At 46.5% G+C, this 20402-nt stretch overlaps 1 protein-coding gene across 11 annotated transcripts in view; it reads right to left on the bottom strand.

Annotated features, from left to right (window-relative positions):
* Dennd1a (DENN domain containing 1A) overlaps positions 1-20402 on the bottom strand; it is a 503183-nt gene that overhangs the window by 60671 nt on the left and 422110 nt on the right. For all 11 annotated transcript variants that reach the window (XM_052724298.1, XM_052724294.1, XM_052724299.1 and 8 more), the window contains 2 exons: positions 1748-1852; positions 1339-1426 (listed from right to left, as the gene is read on the bottom strand). In XM_052724298.1, coding sequence (XP_052580258.1) covers positions 1339-1426; positions 1748-1852 — 193 coding nt within the window. The remainder of the gene's footprint in view (positions 1-1338; positions 1427-1747; positions 1853-20402) is intronic.

The raw sequence follows: 20402 nt of genomic DNA, 5'->3' as shown, positions 1-20402 counted from the left end.
AGGACCAGAAACTGGAAGCATTTGGCTGGTTAAGCGTTCAGGCTTTTGAGCAGCAGTTCAGCTGAGAGCCATTGGGATGAGGACACAGAAGCTTCCAGTCTGAGGAAACAAGACCAACTGAGGAACTGGCAAGGTGAGATAGCTGTGGCTTGTTCTGTCTCTCTGATCTACCAGCATTCACCCCAATACCTGCCTCGGGTTTGATTTTATTAATAAGACTCTCTAAGATTCCTGCTACAGGTATGGTATTCAGGGACTGCTTGTCAACAGTCTGCCATGACTGTCCAGAGACTTGGTAGAGAGACTTGCTTTAACAATTGTGGTGTAGGCTGGGTGGGTCTGTAGTATCAGCAAGTAGATATGAAGTTGCCTCTGTGAGCTTGTGCCTGCTGTCCAGGTCATCAGCACAACCCAGACTGGACAGGCTCAGGAGTAACATGGTATCATTATTTTGATTCCAAAGACAGAAACTACATGTACTATCATCTCTGCCATCAAAGACTGAACCAGTCAGTGGTATATGGGAGGAAGCCAGACTGGAACTCAGGAAGTGCTCATTACTGACACCTCTCTGCACCCCAGATGCTGAGAGAGAGAGAGGAGAGAGAGGAGAGAGAGGAGAGAGAGGAGAGAGAGAGAGAGAGAGAGAGAGAGAGAGAGAGAGAGAGAGAGAGAGAGAGAGAGAGAGAGAGAGAGAGAGGATGATCCCTCTGAGACCGGCCACCAAGCAACAATGCTCACATTTTATTCATTTGTCTGAGAAAGGATCTCACTGTATTGCCCAGGCTGGTCCCAACTACTCCTGGGCTCAAGTGATCCCTTCTCAGCCTCCCAGTGGCTGGGACTACATATCATTGTGCATGGCTTGATGGTGCTCACATTACACAGAAACGTGTTGAGCACTGACCCTATAGTAAGGACTGTTTTGGGGTACTATGCAACATTCTGAATGACTCGCTTCCTTCTGTGAGGTAGTCTGTGGCACTGCCAGTGCACAAGTGGTAGAACATTGGCTGGAAAAGGGACATGAGTTGGCCCAGGCGCCACAGCTAGCAATGAGGCAGGGGCCCCATTTGAGTTCAGCTCCCTACTTCAGAACCTGGTAAGTGTCCCTTGTATCATGCTGGCCATGACACTCTGCCAGACTTTTCTACCCAGGGGAAGTAAGTACTCTGGGGTCAGAGGCTTCACATGGGCCAAACTACATGCATCCTGTCACAAAACAATGAGGAATTTCCCAACTTCCTCTTCTACAAGGTTGAAGGCAGTTTCCCCCTTCCCTCTCACAAAAAGAAAAAAAGCCCATCTGTGTCAGGAATGCCATGGGCAGCATTTTACCGGCATACTCGCCCATGTTGATCTCCTCCTCAAAGACATCACTGAAACCTTCGCCGGAATTGAGAAGGTCTAGTCGGCCATCAATAAACTGGAAAGAAAAAAAGCAAGCATACCATAGCTTGTCTGTAAACAAGGGAGCCATCCAATTGGGCAAAGCTGTTCAAGATGGGAAAGACCCTTTGAAAACCACAAGTCTCTTAAACATGCTGATTGTGTGTTTCTAACTCAGAAAACTGCAAGCCAACCTGTCTGTCACCTGATGCCTCTTTTACTGCCCCCCACCCCAACCCCACGCCGAGTCCTTTCCAGGCCCATCTCCTCCCTTCTCTCATTCTTAGTGCCTAAGGTGGAGACAGATGCAGAAATGCCTACTAGAGGCCTGGCACAGGCTCTGAGAGAGGCTGGGCACCTGTTTGAAGAGCTGCAACTGTGTGGCATTCTGAAGGAACTGCCTCATGGCTCCAGAGCGGTAGTGGGACACGAAGGCTTCCTCACTGAAGGTGATGGGTTCTTCCTGGGAAATGGAGAAGGAACATGATGGTAAGAGACAGGCCCCTCCCTTCTGCAGGTTTCCACTGCCTATGCCTTTACACTGTACTAAAGAAGCCATGATTATCACCAGTCATTCTAGATGATGGCTGAGGACGCTGTTTCAGGGAGGAAGAATCATACCCCAAGTCAGAGAGGATAGGAGGCAGGGCTGACAGCCAAGATCAGCTGTGCAGCTCTACTCACCACCCCCTTCCCTATTACTGATGATCACAACCTGTACCAAGCTAGTACTGTGCCTGTCAGTGTGATAATTTCCAAACTTTTCCTTCAATGTTTAGGGTGGAACCTCAGTCAGCACCTTGTGTTGAAGGGGTCCTGAAAAGGCAGAGCTGAACCTTTCAGAGCTGGGTAAGGGTGGCACTGGGCATGGAGGTGCTTGGTGGCCTTTTCTCAGGTACCAACTACAGAAAATAGTTTTAAACTCATTTACAAATGATTATTATTTTTGTTGTTCTTGTTTTTTGTTTTTTGAGATAGTTTCTCTGTGTAGCCCTGGTTGTATGGGAACTCACTCTGTAGACCAGGCTGGCCTTGAACTCTTGAGACCCACCTGCCTCTGCCTCCTAGTGCTGGGACTAAAGGTGTGCGCCACTGCTGCCAGGCTGGTTTTTGTTGTTGTCTTTTTTTCCCAGACAGGGTCTTGCTATGCAGTTCAGGCTGGTCTTCAACTTGTGAGCCTCCTCCCTCAACTTTCTAAATGTTGGGATTTCAGGTGTGTACCGCCATGCCTAGCCCACACTAACTTGACCTATAGCAAGTTATGATTTACATAATACTGGCTGATCAAAAATAAAACTGCCACCTGCAAAAGTTTGTGTTTAAGCTATTTGATGAGTAAGTTTTTGTCTACAAACTACATTTTGAGTCAAGAAAATGATGCCCTAAGTTTTAAAACAAACAAACAAACAAACCACCCAGCCTTGTATAGTCAACACCTCACTCTCTTTGAACTCCTTTTCAGCACTTGTCTGTGCAGACATGTCTTTAATTTTGGTTTGCATTTCTGGTTCTGAAAGATCGCACTTTTACATCTCAAGCTGTGATAGGGCACTCCCTCCTTTCACGGACTTGGTGGCAACCACAAAGATGTTTGAAGCTCTGCTTTTATCCTGTTTTAATGAGTTACGTGTTAAATTTACTGTCTGGCTCCTGTAAGTTCCAAGAATTCCTTTTGCTTCAATCTAGCCAATATTAACTCAGATACTGGGCAGCCTCACTGCTCAGGCTGCAAGGATGGCCCGGAAATGTGAGAATGGGAAAATGCATTTTTCTATAGTTAAACCCTCCCTTATTTCACAAAGGATTTGAGGCACTCTGTGCGAGCACCCAAGACAACAAATAAGAAAAATGATTGCTGAGAGGCACACATAGTGAAATGATTAAGAAACAGTTCTGGACGTGCTGCTTCTCAGTTTCTGAACTTAAGTCACAGAATTATTAAGGAGCTTCCTGGTGGCTGAGGCAGGGCACGAACTGCAAACTGTGTGGCACACTAGAGGAATAAGCCACTAGTCCCTGGGGAAGGAGCTGTAGCTGCTCATGTCACTTTGGCATGGATTGCTCCTTTCCTCTATCAAACCAAGTTCAGGTAGAACTCCATCCTCTGCAAGTCTTTCTCCTTGCTGTTGGGGCCACATGTGCTCTAGGATTTTACACACACTAACAACTTCTGACACATACCACCAGCCCAGAACCTCACTAGCCCTCTAACGCCTGTCGATCCACATCACGCACTCATTCTCACTACCTGCTCTCAGTTATGGACCCACATCTCCATTCAAATCAGTGTCTCCCTTTTTTGGTTGTCAGAGCCTCACTGATCCACAGCTGACCTGCCAGACTTCCAATGTCCTTCCTGTCCAGCCTGGGAGGAATTGTACACATTCAGTCACTGCTTACCACCCATGACCTTGGCATAGGCCCAGACTGCTGTGGTGGGGGTTTGCCTCCAAGCTCTGTCCCATCTCATTCATTCTGGTTCCTATCAATTCTGCCCAAAGTTCAATCACATCAGCATCCTACTCAGGAGTCCAGCTGCCCAGGTGCTGCCTTTATGTGATGACTGGATTTGTGTCCTTTCTACTGTGTTTCCTATGAGCAGATACACTTATTTGCATAACTTTGCACACCACATATGTGTGACACATACCAGGGTCTCCTGGGAGATGAAGGAAACTCCTTGGCTAGGTGAGTAGCCCTTTTGGACAGTTCTTCTGTGTCCCTTTGTGTCTGCTCCTCCACACCTTCTGGTCACATGCTGTGTTGTCCATAGCTGTCCTTGCTTTCTTTTCTTTCTCTCTGACTCAGGCCTGGGTGTGGCAACCATTCACCCTTGCTTGGTGCTACCAGATACCATTACCCTGGGCGTTAGAATAGTCTTTCCCAGAGTCGTCTTTGACAAGGAGCCTGTGAAGGCAAGTCTCTGCTGAACATATTTCCACATTCCCTGGGGACAGTGTAGAGCCTGGGCCCTAGTTACAAGTGCAGGGATGTGAGTTACACAATCACAAAATGAGCTCAACCTTGGTTCCTGCCGCAGGACCTGAGGCCTTGGTGTGGCACAGACCCTGTTGTGCCTTGGTAAAGAAGTCTAGGATACCATTCGGGGTGGGTGATTCTTATGATCAGAGTGGAGGGTGTTAAAAGAGTTGCTCAGATGAGCTGTCCACTTGTACCTGGAGCCTTGGCCCAGCATCACCAGGAGGATGCCTGATTAGAGTGATAAATTCAAGAAAGGTTGCAATTGAATTTATATGTGAGGCTAGCCCACAGCAGAGTTTAGCTACAGGAGAGCAGGGAGAGTCTCATCTTCCAGGAGACAGGAATATTTTGGGTTTCTTGTCCACTCACTGGTAGTGATATCCCCCAGGATCAGAGGCCATAAAAACTGACAAAAGGCCACAGGCATGGATGGGAAACCCACAGGGAAATGTGGCAATGAGGGCTTTTTTTTTTTCCTGAAAAGATCTTAAAAAACATCAGTGGTGTCAGGAATGGAAGCAAATACTGCTAAAAGGTAATGGCACAGTCACCCAGAGCCAACCAAGGAGGGCTCATTCCCTGGAGTGACTCTCCTTCCAAGATACCAACAATGGTCACACTTCACAAGTGGGCTCCTGTAGATGTGCCACAGACGTGTCTCAGATGGACAGCAAGGAGGGTCTCTTTATCAAACCTTCAGGATGCAGAACACCAGCCCTTCAGACCACAAGCCCCTCTGGGAGATAAGCAGGACTCAGTGAAGGCTCCTTCCACAGGACAAGGGTAAACACACGGGGTTCTTCCCCTTCGCTTTGCATACTGTGTCCTACAGCTGTCGTGGCTACCACTGCTCTACTCTTCAATAAATTATAGAGCAGTCTCTTGTTAATTCCCTCTTCTACAAAAATTACAAGCACTTCTGGTTTAGTTCTCTTCTTTGACTGATTAAACCTTTTGTCTTCTTAGGTGACATTCGAGGTGCTGGGGCAACCTGCTGATGGCAATGTTAACTTTGGGTAGTCAGGCCATGAGCATTTGTACTTGGATGACATTAGTAGAGAGTTTTCCATCTCTGACCCCAAGGACAGTAAAATACAGCTGCTCAACCCCATCAAGGACTCTGTTACAAAAAGACAAGTTTTCCCTCTTGGATTGTCTTCTCGACATATGGAATCAATCGAAAACTCCATCACTAATGAGTTGAATCTTTGTTAGCCGGTGAAGCCTGTGACTCCAAAGGTTTGAGTCTTTCAGAAATAATGGCTTCATCCACATAGCATCTTCAGTACTGGTGTAAAAACACGACCCCCACCAGGTTCTTCAAACAACTTTCTTTGTCCTGCTAACTCTAATGCCTCTGTTCCTTAACAAATTTAATTGTTATCAAATCCTAGTTTTACTATATGATTATAAGACAAGAGGAGCAGTTTCCTCTTTATAGACTTTTAAAATTAAAATCTTTTAAAATAGGGCTGGAGAGATGGCTCAGCGGTTAAGAGCACTGGCTGCTCTTCCAGAGGTCCTGTGTTCAATTCCCAGCAACCACATGGTGGCTCACAACCATCTGTAATGAGATCTGGCACACAATAAATAAATAAATTAAAAAAAATCTTTTAAAATAAAAAACCCATTATTTTTTGGAAGATTCATCTAGATATTCAAACATTTAAAAAATAGCTCTCATAAGCTGGGTTCTGTGTAATAAGAATAAAAATATAAAATACAGATCATAAAAATACCAGGTACAAGCTGGGTGGTGGTGGCTCATGCCTTTAATCCCAGCACTTGGGAGGCAGAGCCAGGAGGATCTCTGTGAGTTCAAGGCCAGCCTGGGCTACAGAGCAAGTTCCAGGACAGGCTCCAAAGCTACACAGAGAAACCCGTCTCGAAAAAACAAAACCAAATCAAAACAAAATAAAACAAAAATATCAGGTACAGGGTGGGAAGTAGATGAAGGTATAGACCATATAAGAATGGGAGAATATTCTGTCCGTGGCAACGCTATTTGTGTGGGTTGTAGGGGGAGGGGGCAGTGCTTCTGTGTGTGTGAAGGCTTAGAAGGTTGACATCAGACATCTCCCTCAATGACTCTTCATTTATTTATTTATTTATTTATTCATTCATTCATTCATTTTGGTTTTTCGAGACAGGGTTTCTCTGTGTAGCTTTGGTGCCTGTTCTGGATCTCTCTCTGTAGACTAGGCTGGCCTTGAACTCACAGAGATTCGCCTGGCTCTGCCTCCCGAGTGCTGTGATTAAAGGTTTGTGTCACCACTGTCTGGCTCCTCGCTTTATTTTTATTTATTTATTTATTTATTTATTTATTTTGGTTTTTCGAGACAGGGTTTCTCTGTGTAGCTTTGTGCCTTTCCTGGAACTCACTTGGTAGCCCAGGCTGGCCTCGAACTCACAGAGATCCGCCTGGCTCTGCCTCCTGAGTGCTGGGATTAAAGGCGTGCGCCACCACCACCCGACCCTTGCTTTATTTTTAAAGTAGCTTTAAAATAAAAAAAAAAAATTGTATTTGTGAATGTGTGCAGGAGAAGTGAGTATGTGCAAAAGTGTGTGTAGGTCAGTAGACAACCTGTGGGAGTTGTTTCTCTCCTACTATGTGGGTCCTGGGGACTGAAACCAGATAATCAGCCTTGGTGGCAAATGCCTTTACCTGCTTAGCCATCTTGCTGGCCCCTCTCCACCTTACTTTCTGAGATACTGTCTCTCATCAAACCTATAGCTTGCTCTTTCAACTACACTGGCTGGCCAGCAAGTTCTGAGGTCCTGCTGTATCTCCTCTCAGCCCTGGGATGACAGGGATGTAGTCAGGCCCCATTTTTATGTAGGTGCTGGGAACCAGAACTCAGGTCCTCATGCTTGTGCAGCAGTACTTCACCTGTTGAGCCAACATTCGGTATTTACATATGTTACACATGCCCTACAAAGGAATCGGAGATATGATACAGCATGGATGCCCCTAGATGACACTATGTTAAATGAAACAAGGCAATCAAGAAGACTGGTAACTATGAGTGATCAAATTCATAGAGAGAAGAGTAGAATGACAGCTTCTGGGGCCAGGGGCAGCCGAGGAGCTGTTCAATGGGTACAGGGGCAGCTGAAGAGCTGTTCAATGGGTACAGTGTTTCAGATTTACAAGATGACCAAGTTTGGGAGATGGATATGGTTGCATACTCTTGTAAATGTATTGAAGGGCATGGGACTGCATGTATGAAATGGTTAAGATGGGAAATTTTATGAAAAACTTCTTAATTTCAATTTAAAAAAAATCAACAGAGCATGTCAGGGTACAAACATTTGCTTATTTGGTATTGGCTTGAAAATTTCCCTAATAGAAAGCCAGCTATTTCAGAGGAATCCTGCCAAGTTCAGGGAACAGACAACTGCAGTGTGGAGTGGCACCTGGCACACAGGAGGACTGGGGTTGCTTTTGCTAAAGAAACCTTCACAAAAACTTAGAACTTTAGTCTCTGTAAGGCAACTCAACCTGGTTAAGAGTGAACATGTCCTGGAGTTAAAAGGCCTGTCCTTGAACCCTGACCTGACTGGCAGCCATGTTAATCTCTGGCAACTCAATCTGCCTTCCCTCACTGGTGCTTCACAGTGTCATTGTGAAGGTTAAAACAGATGAGCACAGACGGATGCTTCCACAGTGGGTTTCCCACAGATAATGGTCCTTCTTAAGAGCAGATTGGTCTTGCCTGTGACAAACAGGACCCAGTGTAAAATGAACATTCTTGAAAACAAAAATGCTGTTAAAATCTATTCCTTCCTCCCTGCCCTTCCCACTTCCCCTTCTCTTTCTTTCCAGATCTGTCAGGGTGTTTGTTTGTATACAATAGTACACTGACATTCCAAGTAAAGAAGGAAATCAATGTTTAGTTATTAGCATGATTTTTGTTGTTCAATTTTACATCATGTAATATTGGTTTTAAAAATACTAACTTGGATGCGCATCATAGTTCATAGCTGGTACATGCACCTGTGTTTCTTTCTTTTAAAGATTTTATTTTTAATTATGTGTATGTGCACATGACTGTGGGTGTTGGGAACTGAACTCGGGTCCTTTGGAAGAGCATTACACACTTAATCACCAGGCAATCTCTCCAGCTCCCATGTTCTCATCAGTCAATGGAAATGTTGTACTAGATTAACTCAACTGTTTTAATTTTATTTCTTGATATAGGTACAGTCCACATATTTTCTGCCTTACTGATCAGAAAGGAAGAGAGGCCATGATTGCTCTGTCTCTTTCTTTCCTATCATTTTTGACAGCTCCTGAGTCACTCATGGCACTGAGAAATCAGTCCTCTTGCTGTGCTTGGAGCAAGTTCTGGTTCTAACCAGAGTGTGGCCATCGCTGATGGTGCCACTTACTCCACTGGAGACCTTTCTATATTTACTTAGTACATGCTTTGAGTCTTGCTGATCTCACATATCATGTGTGCTATGTGGCATGGTGATGTTACAGGACTGTGATGGCTATGCTTAGCTCCTTTGCTGTCCCCACTGTCCCATGGGACTTCACACAAAGCACACATTCACAGGGAAAGTCTTAAGAATTATAATATGATGGCGGATTATCAAAGTGAGCACAAGCCTTGTGTGACTGCATAAAGTACAGGCTATTGAGATCATTCCTGCCCTCACCTGCCCCATCTCTTCTAGGTTAAGCCCTTGGTAGGTGGCTCTGCCTCCCTGACTTAGGACCTTAGCTGAAGGATCTTAGCTAGGTTTTTGGGTTTCTGAACTGCCGAGCACACACTCAAGATTCTTGTGCCTTCTGCAGCTGCCTTTCCCTGGTTAGTGACACCTAATTTCCCTCTTCCACAGTCATATATCCTCTTCCATAGCCTCTGGGCTTCAATTTTGTCACTTTCCTCAGAAAACCTTGCTAGGTGCTCAGGTGAAGCGGCTCCAGTTCCTTCCCAGTGTCTCCACAAACACTCTCCATGGGCAGGCATGCTTTCCCAGCCCACTGCAAGCTCCTAGATAACCAGCTGCCAGAGAGGCGGATGGGAGAGTGTGACACACAGTTGGTTCCTGGCCCAGCTGTGTCCTTGCTGCCCCCATGTATTACAACTAGCCATCATCTTTAATCAGGCATAATTACCTGCTTCATGGGATTGCTGGGGACCAGGCAGGGATAGGTGGAATCCTGCAGGTCAATCAGTCGCAACCTTAATAATCACCTGGGGTGCTTATAACTTCCCAATCCCACAACTTTACAAACTACCTCCAGTGTAGAGGCTGAGAACTACTGGAAGAGGTGAGAGCAACCAGCCTAGACCAATCAACAGTCATTGTCTGAAACCTAAGAAAGCTGGAGAATCTGGCTCTAGTCATCACTAGCAGTCCCCATCCTGGTTGCACTTCATTGAAATACTTCCAAATTCCCTGCTGGGGCTTCAACAGCCCTCCTAAGGCTAGAAAGACAGGCTGTGCTTGTCTGAAGGCCACTCCTCACAGGTCAGCTGGGCAACTGCCAAGGGACCAATGTGACTTCCCCATCGTGTGTAGCATAGCTCCCAAATTCCTCATTTACTGGGACACAGGGACAAAAGAAAGGTGGGAGAGGCAGTGGGTCCCCTTGCCATAACACTGGCAGTGTGAGCATAGAGAGAAGGGACCTATGTTGAGGTCTCATCTTTGCCAGCCAGCATGTCCCACCCTCGCCAAGGCCTTCACTTATCATTCCCATCTCATGAAGAAGGGACACCCACATGGAGAAGCCATTAGCCCAAAGTCTCAGGGATCTCCAGTCTAATGACTCTCAGGCCCAAGTCCAAGCACTGCACACAATGGGATCATGAGGTGGACGTAGGAAGGAGGATCACTGCACAGGCAATCAGATGACCCCGACAGGGCTGGACCAAGCCATCCTTGGAATAACAGAACCAAGACAGCTTTCTGCAGCAAATGTGGAGTAGCTGAGGTATGTAGGGGGCTGACTCTCATTCCTGTAAATAAGCCTTAAACAAAGAATCAATGTCTCCTTGTGAAGCTGCCTTGCTATTCGGATGATTTTAAGTTAGGGCAAATGTGAGCGCTCAACCAGAGCTCCTCAGATGATTTGTGGGCCAGAGATGGCTGGGCTGCTGGTATTTGCCCATTCTGGCCACAGCTCCAGTATTGACAGAGGCCCCCTGCACACACTCACTAGATTATAGTAAAGACATTCAAATCACAGGAGCGTCAGCCCACGCCTCAGCTCATCTGTGCCAGGAGCCCCTTCCTTAACGGAGACAAACAGGGAGAAGTCAGGAAATTCTGATTAGCACAGGAAGGCAGATGAGCAGGGAGGCCTGTGGAAGCCGAGGAGACACAATGAAGTTGTTCTTCGTGCATACTAGCTCAAGATTTTCCTCCCCTAAGACATGCAGATGGGAATCGCGGCTCTTGGAGGAAAGCAGGTGCAGTGATTAAAACCAACTACCGCTTGCTGAGCACTCCACCAGTGTTGGCTGGTTTTACATGCATTATCCTGCTTATTTTCTGTGGTAACCTGTGAGGTAAGTTTTATGATCACCTCCACTTCACAGTTAAGGAAATTAAGGCTCCCTTAGGTGAGGTTACCTGTCTGAAGTCACTGAGTTGGGCAGTGGCATGGCCAGTGTTTAGAGTCAAAAATCTACCTTGATCTAGGCTCATGTAACATTATTTCTCTTGCATTAAGAGACATAATCATAGGACTATATTTGTCACCTAGCTGCCAGTTGGAGCTGCTCTAGAGGCAATCCAAAGAGGTAGATTATAGGGAGCAATGCTAAATAGGCTATGGCTCCACTATGCCTGATGTAGCTGTTCACCTCCTGGAGCCTCTAACTTCTCACTGATACAGTGCAAACAGCAGTTTCTATCTGGTGCTCTGAGTGGCAGAGTCATTATGTGGATTAAGGTGGCTCATTGCTGCAGCACAGTAATAGCTCTCTCCCAGGGTAAGAACCAAATGGGACACACAGGGATCTCAGGATCAAGTACTTAGTGGCTGGAACTCCCAGGCAGAGACAGAGTCAACTCAGGGTCACTGGGAGCCAGATCTGGGATAACACAGTGACCATTTCATTTTAATGCTTTCTTATACAGGGGAGAGATGAAGGTCTGTCCTGGCAGGGTGGGAAAAGCATAGTTTGAGAAAGCCTACTAAAGAAATGATAGGTTTGAGGGCCTCAGGGGTCTCTGGGAGAGAAGATCAGTAGAGCAGCCAGTGCTGGCTGTAGTCATGCAAATCTGCAGCAGCTCACATATGAAAAGGCAAAGGGACATGGCAAATAAACAAAAGACGCCATCCCAAGTTGTGCAAGGAGCAGCACTTGTCCCTTGGTGACACAGGCCTTGGAGGGGCTGTTACAACAGTGTCCACAGTCTGAATTACAGGGCTTGCCTGTTATCCCCAGCTCCTTCATTCATTGTCACCCTCTCTTGGATGTTCTGTCTAGTGTTGCCTGGTGCCTAGGAATCAGGAAGCGTCTGACTGTGAACAAACAGCAGCGCTGTAAAGTGTAAAGAGCATGAGAGCCACACCTGAGCTGGCCTCACTTCCTTTCCTTGCCTAGGCCTCAGTTTCTTTCTCTGTAAAGTTGGGTGGCTGGAAACTCTTCAAGGAAGTTTCTAACACTGACACGTGTTGTTTCTACACATTGAGGGGGTAGCTCTCTGTGAAGTCTTTCCTGGCTCCACAGAGAAATAGAACACATCAGCACTCCGTGCAGATGCAGGAATGGAAGAAATTAGAGACAAAGTGCAGGATCCCACCACCCATGGGGTCTGGAACTCAGGGTGGGCTCCTAAATCCTCTGAAATGGGAGACCCTGCTTCCCAGCTTTGTGAGGATTATAAGTGATTCATGCGAGTGCTTAGCTGAGGGCACAAATCCTAAGTTCTGGCATTCTCTGCCTGTTGCACACATTGATTCTACTGCAGGGAGCTGACTCCATGCATGTGATATGTATAATCTATACCCAGCATATGACAGGTTCTGGAAGCAAGACTAAACAAGAGCCAGGAAAAAGGGACTATCACAAAAGCTGCTTGGAGTGTAAGCCTGCTTTGGGCCCCATGATGAGCCTTGGCTGAAGACTGGCTTCTTGTGACAGCCTATGGAGACAGGCTCTTCATCCCCATCCTTCATAGAAAGAAGGTGTGCCTGGTATAGGGCTACAGAATAGGAGGAGCTACAGGCCCAGATTTCTCCCATGGCACTGCAGAACTCTCAGAACAGGCTCATTTGCCCAGACAGGGCTTTCTTCTGGGTTTCTGGGGACTCCAAGTGACTGCCAACAATCCTCCAAATGAAGCTGCCCTTCTCTGTGTACTACAGTTACTACCTAGTTCAATGAGTCCAGTGTTTCTGGGTGCTGGGTTTGGATGACCTGGGGTCTCAACCTCAGAAGGGCTCAGTGCAGCCCAGAACTCCAGGAGAGAAGCAAGAGAGCCTCTCTAAGCCTGTTTCCTCAGGTGTACAAGGAAGAGATTCTTTACTTCATATCCAAGGTCTTAAATGACATGTTTGTCAAAGTGCTATTCCCTACAAGCATATGCAAGGGGCCAGTAATGTCCTTCATGACTCTCTTTTGAGGTTGGGAATCACATCAGAAGTAGGAACTCCAGCGCTCTCCCTTCAACAAATACCCGTGATCAAGATGATCCTCCTGGAAAGCATGGGGAGGGGCCATACGGGTAGGAGGTAGTATGAAAGCAAAGCACCACAGAGGGAGGGGCAGGGATGGGCTAAGTGGAGTAGGATGAAAGGGTGTGAACAGAGAGTGGGTAGGGCAGGAAGAGCAGGAGCTGGGGTCTGGGCTGTGCAAGCACATCATGCATAGGTGAGGGAGATGCTACTTGGCCCCTCCCTCACTGGGTACACTTTCTTGAGAGCTGGTGAGTCACGATGGTGGACACAAAAAGGTCACTTCTCAGCATGTTCTGACTACTTTTTCCCAAGCATTTCCCACCAGCTTGGGAAAGAGTCCTAGGTAGAATTTGCAGGAACTTCCTGAGTAAACCTTTGTTTACTCAGAGCCAACAGCCAACAACCAGTGCCTGCAGAACGTTCAGACGTGGAGAGAAGCCTGATTGCCAACCATAGCTCCTCATTCCCTAAGTACCCTGTGCTCCAGTAACCAGAGCAAACTACAGTTCTCCAGACGGTTCCATTGACTTCTGCTCTTTCATGTGCTACGTCTGTTGGGGAGTTCTTTATGCCATTCAAGGCCTAACTCAAAGATCTAGCTGACTGGGGACATTTGCCATGGCCTTTGCTGGACCTCTTGTGGGTCCTGAGCACCCAAGCTCTTCACTGCAAGAGCATTTGTGGCTAGTCATGGCCTTGCCTACCTGCCTGTCAGTCCCCCTAGCCCCTAGGCGTCTGATTCCCCTGAAAATCTCTAGCTCCCCGCACAGTACCAGGATAAGAGGGATGCTTGAAGAAGAGGCCAAGAGAGTGCACAGCCAGCCAGAGGCTGTGAGGAAGGCTAGGGAAGGAGGAAGGCAGGGAAAAAGAGGAGGTGGTGTATGCTGGGAGGGGTGGGCGGCGGCGGAGGCAGGGAACCCCGGCTAATTAGACCACATGTGCAGAGCAGCATCTGGCTCCAAGTGCAGCAGTTTTCAGCATTCCTGGAGTTGTCGTGGAGACGACCACATGACCTGCCCGGAGCTGAGGCTCTGGGGCAGCAATCCAGATGCACTCCTAACATATTCTGACAGAGAGCAGATGGGCAGCTATTTGCTGGGCCAAAAAATGCCAGCTCCACTCCCCTCCAGACCCTACATGCCCTCACTGATAATTTTCATTGTGTAAAGTCACTTTTTAAAAAATTTAATTTTTTTCTATTTTATGTGCATGTATGTATGTATGTATGCATGTGTATATGTGTATGGGTGTTTTTCCTGCATGGATGTCAGAAGAGGATGTTGAATCCTCTGGAACTAGAGTTATAGACAATATAGAGCCACCATGTGGGTGCTGGAAATTGAACCAGGGTCCTCTGGAAGAACAGCCAGTGCTTCTGAGAGAGCCATCTCTAGCCCCAGGGTAAAACTACTCTTAGCTGCTCCTATCCACCAGTTCTCTCACAGATCAGTGTGGGCACCACACTTGACACCCATCTCCCACCCCAACTTCCAGCCTGGTTCTGTGGCACAGGTGAGGAGCCGTCACCATCTTTAACAAAGGGGCCCTTGAAGTCAGGCTCCTGTTTCAAGACTGCCCCAACCTCCCAATATAAGCTCCCCGCTCTGTGGTCTTACCCAACAGCATAGCAATCCTTTGCAGTGTGTGGGGACCTGAGCTCCTATTCTGCCTGCACTGCTCTTGGGCATGTTACCGGTTACAGTTTAATGCTCTGTGGAGTTTGTAATATCCACCTTCACAGATCTATTTTAAAGGAACAGTGCAATAACAATGGAAGAACCCTGAAAATTATAAATTCCTGAATAAATGTAAGCTATTTCTATAATGGTAATTTTTGAGTTGAATAAAAAATTTTAAAACTTAAAAAAATAATTGTTTTTTGAATAAAATCTCAAGCTTTCCATGTATATATATTTGAGAAAGAGTCTCACTACATATCCCTGGCTGACCTATGTAGATCAGGCTGGTCATGAACTCACAGAGCTCTGCTTGTCTTCTCTCCCCCCACCCCCCAGACAAGGTTTCTCTGTATAGCCCTGGCTGTCCTAGAACTCAGAGATCTACCTGCCTCTGCCTCTTTAGTGCTAGGATTAAAGGTGTATGCCACCATACCTGACTTAGTATTATTTTTTTAAATATTGATTGTATGTATGGTGTGCTTGTGTACATGTGAAGGTCAGAAGAAAACTTATGGGAGTTGGTTCTCTCCTTCTTATTACTCACTCCTGAGCATTGCACTCAGGTCATCAGGCTTGTTAGCAAGTGCCTTTACTTGCTGAGCCATCTCAACAGTTCAAACCTAAAAAAAAATTTAGGCAGATACTTATTTCAGCTGAGAAGAAGGGAAATAACAAGGTCTGAAGAGTAGACACTATTGGCTGTGTGCGTGCCGAACGTCTCTTAAGGTCTTTGGTAAGTTGGGAATCAGGCTGGGGATTAAATTTTGTTTATAGTGCTTATGAGCCAGGGAATTAAAAACCCTAGACCCTCAGTTTGCCCATCTGTATAAGAAAAGTATTCACTCCTACCTCCTGTGAGCATATTCCTGTTGTAAACTGCCCAGCACCTGGGAGGCATTCAGTACACATTAGTTTTCCTGTTGATTGGATGGGGTCAAATGCAACTGAGGCTGGGTAGGACAGTGGGAAGCACAGGTTCAGCTAGATGGGGCTCAGTTTTCTCTTCTGAAAAAGTCAGGCAGTGAGAGGAGCTGCCTTGTCATGTTGTTGTTATATAGTTTCAAGGAAACAACAACATACATGGGAGGTTGAGCATCACAGTTGTCCTTACAATCCTCCTTTTCCTTACTAGAGATATCCTACATGGTCCAGGAAAAGCCACAGCTTCTCTGTGGGTGTGGTCTGGGCACTGGTGCCACATCAACTAAAGGGAAATGTGTTTGGTTTTTGATTCCAGGAAGTAAAGGAAGGAAGGATGCCGCTGGTGAGGTGGGGGTGGGCTGTTGGAGGTCCCAGCCGGCTGCCTGAGCAGTGTGCAGCATGGCCCGTACAGGTGTCCAGGCTTGTTGATGAAGCATTGTGGGGTTCCTGCTGCCACACACTCGCCTGCCAATCGCAGGTGTGGGGAAGGCCTGGCTAAAAATACTGCCAACATGGGTTTAATGTCACCCAGCAGAGACTAATGATTGTTTGAAGTAAATACTAATTATGACTTACCCAGACAGTGCCAGAGTGGCATGCACACTTCTGTGTCTACAAATGTAGTAAAGCAATCGTTTAGGGAAATGGCTTCTGATACCACTCTACTGGGAAGTTGAAGGGCTTGTAGGCTATGACTACGTGTGGAGTCCTGTTTAAAATAATTGGTGGTGTCTTGATAAGCAGTGAGCAGGAATTTCCTATTGTGACAGATGATCTCCCCTGGACCATTCTACTGAAGCAAATTTCCCATAAACACTGTCACAGTGCTATAGAGAACCCAGATTTGCTTTAAGGCCCAGAATGCTGGTAGGCAGATCTTGGACAAATGTGGCCCCAAGAGCCCACTTGTGGCTGGGTGGATCTCTGTGAGTTTGAGGTCAGCCTGGTCTACAGAGCGAGATCCAGGACAGGCAACAAAACTACACAGAAAAACCCTGTCTCAAAAAACAAAAAAAAAGAGCCCACTTGTAGGGGCTACTGATCTGCAATGATGCTCTAAGGATCCCATATCCACTTGGCCATGTTGCCAGCCCCCACCCTTCTGTTTTCTCACTTGGGTGGGAAGCCAACACTTGTTGATCACTTTGAAGATTTTGCATCTGGTAGCCCATGGACATTCACCCCAGGACGTTTTGTTTACTCACGCTTGAGTCATGGCTTGGCCTCCACAGAGCTGCTCACATGATTTTGAGGTACTGCAATCCTGGGTAGGAAGTAGGGGCGATGGCAGTGGTGGCACATGTTGACAAGGGAAATGGTATTGTGTGTGTTTCTTGTGTGCTAATGCCTTCCCAGACCTCCCCTCCATTTATTCTCCTCCCCCCCTCCTCCTCTTTTCTTTCAAGACAGGGTTTCTCTGTGTAGCCCTGGCTGCCTGGAACTCACTCTGTAAACCAGGCTGGCCTTGAACTCATAGAGATCACCTGCCTCGGCCTCCTGAGTGCTGGTATTAAAGGTATGTGCCACCATTGCCCGGCTCAGGCATTTCTTTTGTATGTACTCAATTATTTAATCTTCAAAACAACCCCATGAGATAGGTAGATACCATTGCTTTGCTCATTTGACAGCTGAGAAACTGAGCCACAGAAATATGAGGCATACAGGCATATTTGTTGATTCCTGTTCCACAGGATGCTGCAAAAGAGCAGGTTCTCACAGGGTCTTTTAAAGCCTGGGCTCTAGGCCAGGGAGATATAGAAAGAATCAGTCCTACACAAGGCCAAGGCCCGTTGGGAAGCCCCAGGTTCTGACTTCCTAGAACTAGCCTTTGAACTCCTAGCTCTTGTCACCATGTACCAAGTCCCTTCAGAGATGGTTCTGAGAGGAGGGAACACTGCATTTGACCCTTTGAAACCTGGTATGGCTCAAACCCAGAGAACCAAACTGGACTTCATGCTGCAGAAACTGTTATGGTCACGTTACTGAGCTTTTAAAAGGCCTTTAGGGATGATCAGGGGCATAAGTATTCAGGGAACGGGGTGAAACTCTGTGCCTGGGGATATGTGGTGTTTGGATTTCTGGCTATCTCTCTGCCAAGGCTAGCCCATGGAATAAAGACCAGCTTGGATGCTTTGGACCATATTGAATCACTACAACCATCCTTTATTGCTGTGGGATGTTCTGCATGGCAAATGTATTGCTCTGATTGGTTGGTAAATAAAACACTGATTGGCCAGTAGTCAAGCAGGAGGAAGTGTAGGCGGGACAAGGAGGAGAATAAAGCTGGGAAGGGACGGCTGAGTCAGAGACACTGCCAGCCGCCACGATGACAAACAGCATGTGAAGATGCCAGTAAGCCACGAGCAATGTGGCAAGGTATAGATTAATGGAAATGGATTAATTTAAGCTGTAAGAACAGTTAGCAAGGAGCCTGCTATGGCCATACAGTTTGTAAGCAATATAAGTCTCTGTGTTTCCTTGGTTGGGTCTGAGCGGCTGTGGGACTGGCAGGTGAGAGAGATTTGTCCTGACTGTGGGCCAGGCAGGAAAACTCTAGCTACACTTTATTCTTAATAATAATGATGATAACGATAATGATGATAGATTTACTGAGAGCCTGCTAGTCATATTCCAACAGTATTTACTCTAGTTACCAGTAGATATGCTGAATGCTTTTGGGGAAAGATCCCAATGTCTTCTTATTCTGAAATGTAGAAAGATACAGTGCGTTCATACATGCATAATGTAAGTTTTCTTTTCTTTAGTGCTGAGAGTTAAACTCAGGGCTCCTTATATACCAGGTGAAGGATCTACCACCAACCCATATTTCCAACAGAGCATGTGACAAAGCACGTGTATGGAAATGTTGAATGGGTAATCTACATGGCAGCTATGCAGGTTTTCATTGTAATATTCTTCCCTGTATGTTACAGAAAAGACTTACTTTTGTGTGTTGTGTCTTCTAATTTTCATTATAAATTTTTTAGGGGAAAACCCCATAGGGTGACAGTAAGGGCCAAAACTTCAGCAGGGGAAGCATGGTAGTAGGATGGGTATTCCACAAGTGGAGGGGAGGCCACACATGGCATTCTGCTAATCTAATTTACTTATTGCTAACGCAGTGATGGGGGCAGCATTAAAAGTGTTAGTTACAGGGTCATTAAGAAGCTCAGCAGCTGAGGCACTTGCTGTCAACTCTTGATGATCTGAATTTGATCCCTGGGACCTGCATGGTGGAAAGAAAAAATTGACTCTTGGAAGCTGTCTTCTGACCTCCACCTGTGTGAGAGGTGTGTCCCCCCATAAACAAATGCAATTTTTTAAAAAATGAGTTACAAACTATTTATTATATATCTACTATGAGCCAGGCCTTGTGTAAGAACTGCAATGATCATGACAAAGCCAGTCTAGGTCCCTTTCTAGAATGTGGGCAACCACATAAGTAAACAAAGTATTTGTGACAGGCATGAGAGGGTGCCTGGAGATCTGGAAATAAAGCTCTGAAAGGTCTGGTGACTTTGCCCAAGTCCCTGGAATGAGCAGGTGGGGGTGGGTTCCCAATCAGGCAAGTCTAATCTTCCCTGTCACCTGCCACCCTTCAAAAGGTCACCAACATCATCAGCCTCATTTGTTCTTGATGAGGAGCAGTTAGGAAAACTGACACCTGAAGATCACTTTCCAATCACATCCTTGTCATCCTTCCAATCCTGCCCATTGTCAGCTGAAGCTCAGAAGACTTTGGAAAGCAATGGCTGTGATGTCAGTTCTGTTGATGACACCTTCACCTTTTAAGGGGTTGCTTTATTGACTGAATACAGCTCTGGAAGAGGACACTGGAAGCTCAGAGGTGGGAGTTAAGGCTGAGTTCCTTATCTTCCCTCCCTCTGGCCTTGGTTAGTTTAGAAGGAAGAGAAGAGAAGGTACCCAAAAGAAGTGTGTGGATGTCAGTGCTTGGTCTGGATGGTTCCATGACCTCCCTTTAGAACCTGCCACATGGTAACTGGTAGGTTGGCAGGAAACTGTCAAAAGACGATCCCAAGAAAGCCTGGAAAGAGTTTTATTTAGAAATGATGACTGGAGAAGGCAGAGATCAGCTATATTAATTTTACTGGTGATATATTGCCTGGTTTCAGGATAGAAGCTCCCTAGCCTCCAAGTAAGAGATGTTATTTGGGGCTTAAGAACACTGAACACTCTTGCTTTAAAAGAGATACAAAGTAACAACACCTGCAGATGGGCTATCTTGTTCACCAAGGCTCTTACCCTGAGGCCCTCCTGTCCCTGCCCCCACTGTCCTAGGCTGGCCCAATAACCACAAGTGCTTCCTCTTCCAGGCTCGCTTCTCCTGCTCCTGTTGTCTCCTCACCTGAGACTGAAATCACTTCAGCTTAAGTCCTACCCTGCCTTTGTGACAAGCTCTAAGGCTGTTTTTAGAGCATGCCAGCCCTTAACGTCCTTCCAACCACAACTCCTGCAAACCGCAAGTCTCCATTTCTGCCAGCTCCCCAAGCTTCCTGTAAGCTGTACCCCATACTGTGCTAGAGTCCCTTGCTTCAGCTCACATCATTCCCTTTGTCCGGAATGCCCTTCCAGTTTTCTTTATCAGGTTAACCACCCCTCATCTTACAAGTGAAGTTTAGCATCATGGCCTCCACATGTCCTTTCCCCCACAGCTGCACACTTCTGGGTCTTCCACTGAGCTCTCATGAGCCCCAAGCTCACCTGTATCACATCAGGTACCTGTCTACTCCTGTTTTCACTCATGGACATGAGCACTTCAGTTA

Source organism: Peromyscus californicus, unplaced genomic scaffold, assembly GCF_007827085.1.
Source record: "Peromyscus californicus insignis strain IS unplaced genomic scaffold, ASM782708v3 Scaffold_7__1_contigs__length_154581171, whole genome shotgun sequence".
In the NCBI taxonomy this organism is placed as follows: Eukaryota; Metazoa; Chordata; class Mammalia; order Rodentia; family Cricetidae; genus Peromyscus; species Peromyscus californicus.
The sequence above is the reverse complement of the archived record's forward strand: the minus strand, read 5'-3'. Positions and strand labels throughout refer to the sequence as shown.